Source organism: Adiantum capillus-veneris, chromosome 19, assembly GCF_014529385.1.
Source record: "Adiantum capillus-veneris isolate H3 chromosome 19, ASM1452938v2, whole genome shotgun sequence".
Classification (NCBI taxonomy): domain Eukaryota; kingdom Viridiplantae; phylum Streptophyta; class Polypodiopsida; order Polypodiales; family Pteridaceae; genus Adiantum; species Adiantum capillus-veneris.
Genome location: NC_140949.1, coordinates 52,134,557 through 52,147,000, shown reverse-complemented (window position 1 = coordinate 52,147,000; position 12,444 = coordinate 52,134,557). Strand labels below are relative to the sequence as shown.

Genomic DNA, 12,444 nt, shown 5'->3' with positions numbered 1-12,444 from the left:
GGGAGATCATTGAAAACAAAGTGTGTGAATGCATGCTTAGAGAAAGGGAGGGATCTTATTATTTTATAATGTGAAAACGAGTGAAGGAAGGATGTTGGTTCCACAAAGGGAATCAGACTTGGGCAATCACAAGAACGGATAGGCATGTGAGGAAGTACATTACAAGGCAAAGTTTGTCCTTATGCGGGCTATATATCTCGTCATAGGAGTTGGGTACGAGCTTGGCCAATCGCAGTAGGGCGCTCTTTGCTGCCGCCTTGGCCAGGCTAATGCAAACAAGAGGAAACACTAGAGAAAGAACACACCCTCCCCCATGTGCTTGTGAGAGAGAGAACTAGAGCTCATAAGCGCGTGTGGGTGCATTTTCTTACAATTCTAACCCCTTCTCTTAATCACAAGCATATCTCAAGATCCTGCTAATTGAAAGGATAATCTACAAAAATTGAGCTTTAGCAGCCCCTCTCCTTGTAAGAGCTAACAAAGACCCTATTGGATTATAATTATCCCATATCGTAAACTTGATTAGCATTGGAGAGAGGTTACTCACATTGGTAATCTTATGGAGGCACGCATAATTACTGCCTTGGACATTAATAAGAAGCCAGATCTGTTTGCAATTTATGAGAATCTTAATGAGAGCTTCTTGGATCTCACCTTCAAAAACCTAGGAGGATCATCCTCTTGCAATAGACATGAGCACACCACTCAAACGCAAACACCCACCATTACTGAAAGCAGAGCCTTCTCCTTCCCTAAGCCCGATGAAGGGGAGGAGCGGGGGGAGGAGGTTAATGAGGGGCTCTGTGAAGCGACCACACCATCTCCTCCAGGGGGAAAATATAATGGAATGCGGGTCAATGGCAGGATTAAACTTAATCAAGTGATTAAGCATGATGGAGGAGGAGGGATTAAGGAGAATCCGGATGGGGATCAATACGAAGTCTTGAAGAGAGCTCTGACTGACGGCGCCGGTGGCGGCACGGGCAAGAAGACGTCGTTGGGTGATGTGCTCGGGGCGTCGATGACGATGAAGAGTCCATCAGTTGTGAGGGCGCACAGGCGGCGGCAGGGAGCAGAAGCAGCAGCTGGGGAGATGAGGCATAGTAATGGCGGGCAGCAGCAGCTGCAGCAGGGTGCAGATGATGCAGAGATGGCGATGCGCACCCCTCTTCGCTCCAGGACCCCGCCTCCTCAACGCTCCAGCAATCGCTGCGCCTCCTGCAACAAGTTCATCCTCTTCTTTAATCGAATTCGCTGTTCGGTATGACTCTCTCTCTAGGTCCTGAGCTCGAAACTCTCTCTCTCTCTCTCTCTCTCTCTCTCTCTCTCTTTTGTATGACATTATCTAGGTTCTTTTGTATGACATTATCTAGGTTCTGAGTTCAAAAACTTGGATAGATCTAGAAGGTCCCTGGGTATGTTTTGATTTAGTTCAACCGTTGTAGACCAAAGTGTGTAAGTGTGTTTCGGCGAAAGGGACTACGGTTCCTTTGAGGACTCTTGTGATTGTTTACTGCAACTCTCTCTCTCTCTCTCTCTCTCTCTCTCTCTCTCTCTAGATTGGTTTTCTCTCTCTCGATTCGCTTGCAAAGAAGTTCATTGGAAACACTGCCCAAACGAGAAGAGAGATTAAAGGGCCACGTTGACCTCCTTTACAGTTTGTTGGCACTGCCTTTCAACAGGAAGGAAGGGTGTATGTTGAGGGAGTTTCAGCCTGTGTACAACGGAGCACCCTTCTCAGACATTCATTAGGAAAAAGGTAAGATAGCACGTGCAAACAAAATAAGGGATTTATAATTAGGTGCATTTACATAAAAATGTACTTACATAAAGGGTTTTTTTAATTGAGAAAGTAAAAACTTTCATACGTAAGGGTCATTTTGTTTACAAATAAGTATATATAAGGGGTACATCTAACTATTGAAAATATACAAGTAAGGGATTATTTAAATACCTCTTGTTTGCACGTGTTATATAAAATTTTTACATAGTGGACTCCCTAGGAGCACCCTTCAAATTTTAGAAGGTACGCTCTATTTTTCTCCTTTTTGGCACTGCCTTTCAGTAGAAAGGAAGGATAAATATCGAAGGAGTTTCAGCCCTTGTACAATGGAGCACCCTTCAAATTTTGGGAGGTATGTTTTATTTTTTCCCTCTTTAATCTATAATCTCTCTTCTTCTTTGTTTCCTTCCCCCCCCCCCTCCTCCCCTCCCTCTCTCTCTTTCTCTCTCTCTTTCTCTCCAATCAGAGTGGAAGGAAGTGCCAACATTTGTGTCCAGACGCCTTGTTTTGAAATATCTACGTCAAGTTGATGTCAGAACAAAAAAAACTTTATAGCAAGGCATTGGAGCCAAAGCATGCCAAGTTACAAGAGTCTTGGATCATATAGGTCTTCGTAAATGCATACCCATTCAAAACGTTTTGGAAAATCTAGACCGACTTAGTGAGCTCTTTTAACTAGTCAGAGAGGTCACAAAGCCCATGTGCCAACATCTTTGGAACCATAGACATTCGGCTTTCCCTCCCTTCACAAAAAGTTCATAGTATCTTTTAAAAGATAACAACCTTTTGTTCGATGGAGCAGATATGCTACACTCTCATGGGAACATACTATTACAAATTGCTTGGATCATATATTGAAAATATGTTTCTAGAATTGCCACATGAATTCCCTTCTTACCTACCTTTATACATCTGAGATGACAACAATAGAATCCCCTAACAAAAACTTTTTCCAACTTAGGGGTTTATTAAGAGATTTTGTTAAGGGTTTTATGTGTTGTTGATTGAACAAGAAGGGAGAATTTGGGGGAGGAAAGACGAAATCATGTTCAATGCTAATTGCATGTCGCAAGGTTATAGACCTCAATCAACAGCAATTTGGATCCTCATTTTTCTTTTGTACTCTTTGCACCCACATGTGTTACCATTGTGGAAGCCCTTTTATAGCTATTAGGCTAGCATGCTTTTTGTGCAATTCAAGCATATCTAAAATTCATCAACACAAGTAATTGATTTGAAATCGAATTGAAATCTATTAGAATCCAATTGAGTGTGAGAGATGGTTTGTATTCATTCAAAGCATTCCATTTCGATTGGAGATTCGAGAAGGCACAAATATACGGGGTGACATGGAGTTCATTGAATAGGGAAGTGAGATGTTGGGTGCGAAGGCCACCTTTGTTTTTGTTGAAGCCTCATATAGTAAGGGTGTCTGAAGAATAGAATGGCCCAATCCTTTGAGGGATTGCCCAGAGCATAGATGATCCATTTGAACAATTCACCATAGCTATTCTACTTTGGCATGAGTATCCACTATTCTGAATGCTCATTTGCCTTGGGGGAGATGCACAACTTCAATTCCATTTTTAAGACTTCTTGATCTCACGGTCCTCACACCAAAGGAAGCTCCAAAAGTTTTTGTTTAAATCAGCAAGATGGGAGTCATTGTGCCTCTCCCAAGAGAGGAAGTAAAGCATGGAGGCCACTTGGATATGATTGATGGATTCTATTCTTCTCAAATATGAGAGCTAACATCTTGATTCCTAATCGAGTTTGTCTTTGAACTTGTTCCATGCTCATTTTCATCTTTGATACAGAATGACATTGAACGGAATGGAGATACCTAGAAGTTATAGGACTTCCCTAGACTATACCTATATGTACTCCTAACCCTTGATCCATTGAGGAATAACATTACCCGAGTTTTGATTCCAATTATTTGATGGCTGATCATGGAGCCCGATGTGAAACAAAAAATATTGAGCACTTGCCAAACTTTTTCGAGAGAATGGCTCTCGTTGCTTAAAAGAGTGTTGGTGGGCTCTAATGAGATTATGAGAGCTCCTAGGAATGTGGATTGCAAAGCTGAGCGTGGTGAGTGGATGTCAAATATGATTATCATCCTTTGCACCTTTTTCATGTAGAAGTTTAATAACTTTTATCTTGATAGACGGTACAAGAGATTGGTGCCCGGGGAGGTCACCTAATAAAAATGTAACCTATCATGTGAGTTCAACAGAAGGGTATTTAAAGTTCTGAAACTTACAGAAATATATATACAGAAGGGCATTATTTTTTCAAATTTGGAAAAAACTCACAGATTTTAACAGAAAAGGATACATTATATTCCTAACAAAATTCATAGATAAGGGATTTTACAAACATGTCTTGAACGCACATGATATGGTAGTTTTACACATAGTGAACCCCCCGAGGCTTGGTGGGTGTATGATTCCTCTCATACTTGTAGTATATAGGGGAAAGTGTCCTTCTGGAAGAGTTCAACATGCATTAGGGATGAGCATGTTGTTGAAACAATTTGGCAAGGATTCCATCTAGTCTCGTCATTTTTCCTTTTTTCAAAATTTATCTTGCAAGGATTATTTCCAAGGGTGAGAAGGGGAGGTCTGCGCTTTGGGGGATGAGTAACCCTCTAGATAGAAGAGGCTTGGTTTTTAGATTCTATTTAGCACATCCCTTTTGCCCGTATCTTGTTTTTAGACAGATATATCTCAAGATTTGAAGATGTCTATCTTGGAAATATTCCTCCACCTGAAGGAAGTTTTCCTGCCAACTGGAGGTCATGTAACTTTTCACATGCATAATTGAAATATGGTCCTTTACTTTCTTCTTTTTCAAGATTTGAAATCTCCTCTGAAGGTCTATCTATTTTTTACAACCACCAAGATTAAAAGAAGAGCTTTGCATGATCCATGAAAATAGATGCTTTTGAGGATCCTTCTTTCTAGAAATTAGCCAGTATTTTGGTGTGAGTCTCAAGAGTGGAGTCATGAGTTCCCTAAAGTCTATCACACAAAGTGGAATGCTTCATTCCTCTTTCTGTTTAAGGAGTAGACTTGTTTTCTAATAGGATATATAGTGAGTGACAACAGAAACTCTTGGCCAACCTAAATCTTTACCTACATTCGCAAATTCTAGGGGTTCTTTGAGCTTTTGTTATGCTTCCTTTTCAATCCCTACCGTAAGCACCCCTTTACCATTCCATGTGTCTTCTAATTGTTTGACCATATTGGAATCTCCTACTAGAATAGAAATGTTCCAAACGTTGTCCTTGTGGTTTGAGGACCACACACATAAATCAAAACTGTGTGGCCACTTGAAGGGAAAGGGAGAGTTTCCAACTAACTATGAGTGCAAGAGGAGGAATAGTTGGTTAACGTGGAAATACTGGAGCGAAATCTTAAAGCTCAGTCCCTACCTCAACTCTTTCTCCACTTCTTTTTGTCATGTTAAGACATTCCCTAGAGGTAGTGTTCACATAAAGCCTGTAAGCAATTTCAAAGCACCTTTTTGGTTCTGGTTCCTACTTGCAAAAATAAAAGCTTGCATTGTGGAAACACTTTAAATTTTCTTATTATCTAGGTATAATTTTCCAAAAAGATCTCCAAGTTGTTGAAAAAAATCTTTAGATTTTCAGCGACCAATATGCTTGCAAAAATGTTCATTAGCAACATTGCTTAGTGCAGAAGGTAGATTAAAGGGCCACATTGACCTCCTTTACTTTTCTTTTTGAAATGCCTATCTCTAGTTATCATGTAAGAATACAAAAAGCATTACAATTAGGCACTCCAGGCCAAAGCATACCAAATTACAAGAATCTTGAACTATGCATACCAAATTACAAGAATCTTGAACTATGCAGGTTTCCATAACTGCATGCCCATTTAAAAAGGACTCGAATATCTAGATCATTAAGGATTGCTTAGTGAGATCTTTAAATGAGACAGAGAGCACACAAGCTTACTTGCTTGAAACCATTTTCTGAAATGTCTTTAGGCTTTCTATCTCTTCAAGTTAGATGCAAGAAAGTCATATCATATAACAATCTTTTGGTGACTAAATAGACATGCTGTACTCTTTCAGCTTTGAGTTGCACAAAAAAATCATGGAACCATACTACTACCAATTATTTGGATAATATATTAGAAATATGGGAATTTTTGTTTCTAGAAATACCACATCAAATGCCTTCTTATTCATCTCCATGCATCTGAGATGAAATCAACAGAGTCCCCTACCAAAAAGTAAATTTCCAACTTAGGGGTTTATTAGGATATTTTACCAAGGGTTTTAAGTGTTGCTAATAAAAAATGCAAGTTAAAAACCAATGAATGACATATTTCATGGTCTCAAGACATTCGACGTATATTCTTATCCCCTTCCCTAGTTTGAATCGTCTTTGAACAATCTACAGGACTGTGTGTGAATAACCACATAAAGGCAGAGGTTTTGGGTTCAATATTGTGGTCCAAATCTTGGAGAACTTGAAATCTCATTGCCTTTGATCCAAATTAACATTCCATAGTTTCTTTTGTTGAAAGTGTACGGAGGAGGAGATTCTTCAAGGTCTAGTGCGGGATTAATAAGGGACAACCTTTCTTTCCAACAGAAAGCACTTCACCTAAGGGGTTAACATTGAACATGAAGGGTGAATTTGGGGGAGGAAACAAGAAATCATGTTCAATGCTAATTCTCTGTCCCAAGGTTAGATACCCCAATCAACAACAATCCAGATCTCAATTTTCCTTTTGTACTGGACACCCACATGTGTTACCATTGTGGAAACCCATTTTATAGCTATTAGGCTAGCATGGATCCCTATTCAAAAGGTATTTCAAACATGTCATCAATTGACCAGGACAAGAAATCGATTTGAAATTGCATTGAATCTATTAGAATGCACATTGAGTCTCCAGAGATTGTTTGTATCCATTTCGAACCTTCCAAATCGATTAGAGGAGGCACAAACTTGAGGAGTGACATGGAATTTGTTGAAGAGGGAAGTGATCAAGGACTGGGTGTCAGGGCCACCTTTGTTTTCGTTGGAGATTCATATGGTGAGTGTGTATGGAGAATAGAAGGGATCATCCTTTGAGGGGCTGCCCAGAGTGTAGATGAGCCATTTCAACATATCTATGTTACTTTGGGATGAACGTCCACTATTTTGAATCGTTGTTTTTCTTGGGGAGATTGCACAATTTCCATTTGTTATTGAATCATTTCTTGATCAAGGGGTCCCCACAATAAAGGAAGCTCTAAAGGAAGTTGTTCTAAATGAGCAAGATGGGAGTCATTACACCTCTAGCAAGAGAGGAAGTATAACATGGAGGTAGCTGGAATCCCGGCTCAAATATGATTAATGGCTTCTATTTGTCTTGGAAATGGGAGCTAAAAACTTGATCCTAGAAGTTGAAGGACGACCCTAACCTATACCTATTTGTTGTCTTGATCCTTGATCCACTAAGGGATAACATTATCTTGAGTTTTGATTCCAATCTTTTGATGGTTTCTCATTGAGCACTTGCCAAAATTTATTTAGGGAATGGTTATCATTGGCTAAAAGAGTGTTAATGTCATTAAAAAAAATGGACTCCATAGAGTTTATGAGAGATCCTAGGAATATGGATTGCTTTTGAGAAGGCAAATGAGACTATAACAAAGAGAATTGGAGCAAGAGGTCAGCTTTGTAGAGCTGACCTCTACCACAATAATGGATCGGACAACTCATCGTTGATTTGAGACCCTACCATGGCATTGCCAAACAAGGTTAGAGATAAATTTAACCCCTTGAGGAGCGAAGCCCATGGCCTATATGAAGGACCATTCAAGTCAATAGTACATTTTGTTGAAATCTATATTGAGGAAGACCATGGCCTGTATGAAAGACCATTCAAGTCACTGGTATGTTTTGTTAAAATCTATATTGAGGAACACAATCCTATTTAGATTCCTTTGCATCCTCAACTCCTTTCCACATCGTGGAAATTAATTCTAAAATATACTACCTTTTGATGAAACACTTTTTCTTGTTTCTTATCCATTTCACTAGATGTGAATCAATATACTCTTGGCTATTCTTTATGGTATAAATTTTGTACACAGAGTTTAGCATGGTGAGCGGTTGTCAAGTATGATTACCATCCATATTGCACCTCTTTTATGGAGAAGTTTGATAAGTCTTATCCTTATAGACAGTAGAAGAGTTTGGTGGGTGTAGGATTCCTTCTATACTTGTAGCAGATAGATGATGAGTGTACTTCTAAAAGAACTCAATAGGCATGTAGACTGGGCATGAAAGAATCCCATCATTTTTCCTTTTTCAAAAAGTCTCTGCAAGGACTATCTCAAAGGGTGAGACGAGGAGGTCTACACTTGCCTTATATACTCGGGGGATGAATAACACTCTAGATAGAAGCACTTGGTTTTTGGCTTCTGTTTAGCACTTGGGTTTTTTCTCTTGTCTTGTTTTTAGACACACATATCTCAAAATCTGAAGATGTCTTCAAAATATTCCTCCACTTGTAGGAGATTTTCGTGACAATTTGAGGCCTTGTGGCTTTCCACTTGCACAATAGGAATATGGTCCTTCACTTCTTTATTTTTTAAGATTTGAAGCATCTCTTTTGAGGGCCTATCTATTTTTACAACCACCAAGATGAAATGAAGAGCTTTGCATGATCGATGCTTTCAAGGATATTTGTTTCTTGATCCCTAGCCAATATTTTGTTCTGAGACTCAAGAGTGGAGTCAGGAGTTCCCTATATTCTACCGCTCAAAGTATAATGCTTCATTGCTCTTTCGATCTAAGGCATAAACTTGTTTTATTAGAAATTAGTGCTTGTTGAGTGACAACAGCAATGCTTGGCCAGTCTATAGCTGGTGAAGAATAATATTGAAAGGCTTCAAACCACACCCTCATAATGACTTCCTATTTGATACATTAGGCAAAATTTGGACTCACAAAGGGGCCATTTAAGGAGTTTGACTTTACCTCTCTCTACCAAAACGGGTGAATGGATAAATTTTTGCAAACAAACTCCAAAGTTGGCGGAGGTTTGACAGTTAGAATGTCCTCTTCAAGCTCTATCTATTGATATATAGCACGTCATGCGATTCCTCATATTTTAGAAGATTCTTTTTTTGATTCACCTATGATGTGACAACTCTATCGAAATCTAAGTGACACCATAGAGTTGTCACATCATAGGTGAATCAAAAAAAGAATCTTCTAAAATATGAGGAATCGCATGGCGTGCTATATATCAGTAGATAGAGCTTGAAGAGGACATTCTAACTGTCAAACCTCCGCCAACTTTGGAGTTTGTTTGCAAAAATTTATCCATGCGCCCGTTTTGGTAGAGAGAGGTAAAGTCAAACTCCTTAAAGGACCCCTTTGTGAGTCCAAATTTTGCCTAATGTGAAGCTAAAATAGTGTAGGATCCATGTGGATTGTAGGATTTTTTTCTTTTGTTACTCTTGTCATTTCTTGATTAAGTGTGTTAGAGATGCACAAGGCGTATCAAGGGTTGGCTTTAGCTCTACTAGTTGATGGTCTGAAGAATTTGACCTAACATGTAAGCTCTATCACTTTGGCTTTCACGCTAAGTGATTTTTACTATAATTTTGACAAGTGAACCTTCTCACATGCCCTAAATCCTCCGCCTACATCCCAAAATTCTAGGGTTCCTTTTGAGCATTTTCTATGCTTCCTTTTCATCCCCTACAGTAAGCACCCCTCCACCATTCTCTATTATGTATTATATTTTCTATGCTTCCTTTTCATCCCCTACAGTAAGCACCCCTCCTACTAGAATATAGATGTTCTGAAGGTTGATCTTTGTGGTTGACAACCCCGTCCGTCACATCCCATAGTTGGGGGGCTGATTTTCTCGGTCGTAGATTTAGGGAACATTAAATCACGTAAGTTTTTCATGGAGCCACTCGATTAAAGACAACTCAACATACATAATTACCACTTATGAAACCAATCAAGTAGGTCAGTGTAGGGAATGTAATGATTGTCGAGCGTCCTCTGCACGATTTCTCACGGCTTTAATAGTCACCCCCCTCCCCCTAGACCTCTAACGGTCGGGACTGGCCCCTGAGTGGCCATTCCTTGTAAAACCTGCTCCTAGAACTAGCTCTTGGCCTCCACCGGTCTCCAATTAATTGCAGGTTTTACAAAGAACGGGCACTCGGGGGCCATTCCCTACACCATAAACTAAAATTTTGAGCCCATTTCAAGGGAGAGGGAGAGTCTTCGAGTAGCTATGAGTGCAAGAGGTGCAATAACTAGTTCAAGTAGAAATGGGGGAGTGAAAGCTTAAACCTCAGCCGTTACCTCAGCTAGCTTGATTGGGAAATTTTTGATGTATTGGCCCAAGGTTCCATAGTAAAAACAAGCATAGGTTGGTGTTTAAAAACAATATTATCTTGCTTAAAGCAAACATCATCATCCCTATAAATTCAGAGATACTCGAGCATGGTTACATCAAATCTATTTCATTTAAAACTGCCACAAAGAATTGTAGCCCTTATTCTCCTATAAATTTGAATATCCTAAAGCCGATAACTTTTGAGTTGGTAGATTGGGAGAGGGCCGCCTTTTGGTGGTGGTTTGGTGGCGAGGGGTGTGGGGTGGGTTTACGGGGGATTCACTAGTAGTAATAGGGGGACGCCATCTATGTGCAACAAAATTGCCTTTTTAATCCCTATATACGAGACCCTCCTATGTAAAATCTATCCATTTGTCCTTAGAAAACTCTCTTATTGTACACTCACATGATATCATACGGTAACCCTTAGTGAATACCCCGTGGGTGGGTTCAACTTTCAAGAAATTATCTATAGCATGTGTGTTCAAAGAATATTAAAAAAATCCCTATACTTGCATGCTCTAAGGTAATAAAACAACCTCTTTTTCTTAGTAAACTTACGGATTTCCCAAATTGCAATAAAACCCCTTTTCATGACTGTAGTTTTGTTTATTTTTAAAAGAATTTCCCAAAAAATATCCCAAATTGCAAAAAAAAAAAAACCCCTTTTGTATTTGTATTCTTTATCCAAGCTTTTGTAACTTTGCGTTAAATCTTGTCCAGGATTGTAGCAGGTGGTTTTGCACAAAGTGTGCCAAAAAATCCTCTGTTGAGGGGAACAAGTGCAAGGAGTGCTCATTTGGACGATTGAGAGCGAGTAGAAGGTTAATCACTCATGCCATTACTATTGCACTGAAGTGATCTTTGTAAGCAATCATATATATTTAAGGTGATGTGAGGTAATTGCATTCCATGCACCCTACAAAAATTGAAATTACAATGCTAGCAAAATATTGGAAAAAATTATGATGCTTATACGAAAACTTATTTATTTCCTCGTTTATTTCTAGTGATGCATTGAGAAAAAAATTGTATTTTACCATATTGTGCAATTAAAAATCCAAATGATCTCACACATACTGAGAGAGCCAAATGACTTCAAATGACTTCCTTAGATAAAAAATTTAGCATGAAAGTATCAAACCACCTCAAACTAGTGCTTAACAAAACCTTGGTATGGTCCCACCGATAAGTTTTAAAATTTACCTCGACTCCCAACCCAAGCGATGAGAAAACTTAACAAAAGTCGAAGGGGATAAGTGTGAAACCCTTTAAATTTAATCAAATTACTTTTAGAACTTTCCTCATGGAGGATTTTCAAATGATAAGAAAAAGTGTTGTTTTACCACTATCTTAAAATTGTTATCAATTTTTTGTGTTTTCTCTATAAGACGTCTAAGCTATGGTTTAACTGTTTGAACAGGAGCAAAGAGCAACAAGGAAAAGAAGGTTCTTATCCAACTAGGAAAGACATCTACACAAATCTAACAAGTTCAAGGAAGCATTCACAACGTCATAATAGCAAACAACCGTTACCAAAAGGAAGGTCAACAGGCCATCAAAGCCCATACCACAAAGACTCTCATCGGACTCCTCCCCTTAGCCCAATCCAAAGCCCAAAGAGAAACTCCTACCATGCTCCACAAACTAGAGCATCGACACGAACTCCTTCACAGAGCCCAAGGAGGCATTCCTTTTACAAGGCTTGACTTACTTGTGTTTGTTAAAATTCTTTTATTTGTTTTCCAACCGTTTGGATGGCAAATTTGGTTCGGTAGTCCCAAAGCTCACCATAAATGATAAGAAGTATGTCAACTACAGACAAATGTGAAGAATCCTATCGAGTATATGAAGCGAAAGTACCAAAAATTGATGTTGAAAACAACTTATTACTTTCTTTTCCAATCACGATTATTTGAATTCGACACAAGTCATTGACCCGCCTTTGGACTATGACATGATGGTTTGGGATGTGCAAGTGCATGCTTTTTTTTGTTTGGGGGCCACGGAAGGTGGGGCGGGCGGGGGATGGGATCTATCCCATTTTGTATCACGTGCAGTCGAAGGTAATGAAAAACCCCCTCTACACAATTTACAGATTCGAATAAAACAACCCCTCTTTTTCCATAAACTTAAAGCTTTTTATAAAAATTAAATCAATAAGCCCCTCTTGCAATCCATAAATGCTACGAGCTAAAATATACCTTCTTGTCGACGAGCATGTGGTACAAGTATTTTCTTGCAACTGAACACCCTAAGGCCCCA

General features: G+C 39.2%; 1 protein-coding gene across 1 annotated transcript; it reads left to right on the top strand.

Moving 5' to 3' along the window:
- The first annotated feature begins 230 nt into the window (after nucleotides 1-230).
- Nucleotides 231-12,104, top strand: LOC147434010 (uncharacterized). The gene is made up of 3 exons (XM_086489859.1): nucleotides 231-1,261; nucleotides 10,903-11,003; nucleotides 11,603-12,104. The coding sequence occupies exons 1-3, from the start codon at nucleotides 560-562 to the stop codon at nucleotides 11,886-11,888; spliced, it is 1,089 nt and encodes a 362-aa protein (XP_086345985.1). The 5' UTR covers nucleotides 231-559; the 3' UTR covers nucleotides 11,889-12,104.
- The last annotated feature ends 340 nt before the right edge of the window (nucleotides 12,105-12,444 follow it).

What these genes read in the sequence shown, in the direction of transcription:
- LOC147434010 (XM_086489859.1), top strand. Translation starts at nt 560, where the DNA reads ATGGAGGCACGCATAATTACTGCCTTGGACATTAATAAGAAGCCAGAT. An exon ending in TTAATCGAATTCGCTGTTCG is followed by an intron (nt 1,262 to 10,902) that starts GTATGACTCTCT and finishes AATCTTGTCCAG; the next exon opens with GATTGTAGCAGGTGGTTTTG. An exon ending in CGATTGAGAGCGAGTAGAAG is followed by an intron (nt 11,004 to 11,602) that starts GTTAATCACTCA and finishes CTGTTTGAACAG; the next exon opens with GAGCAAAGAGCAACAAGGAA.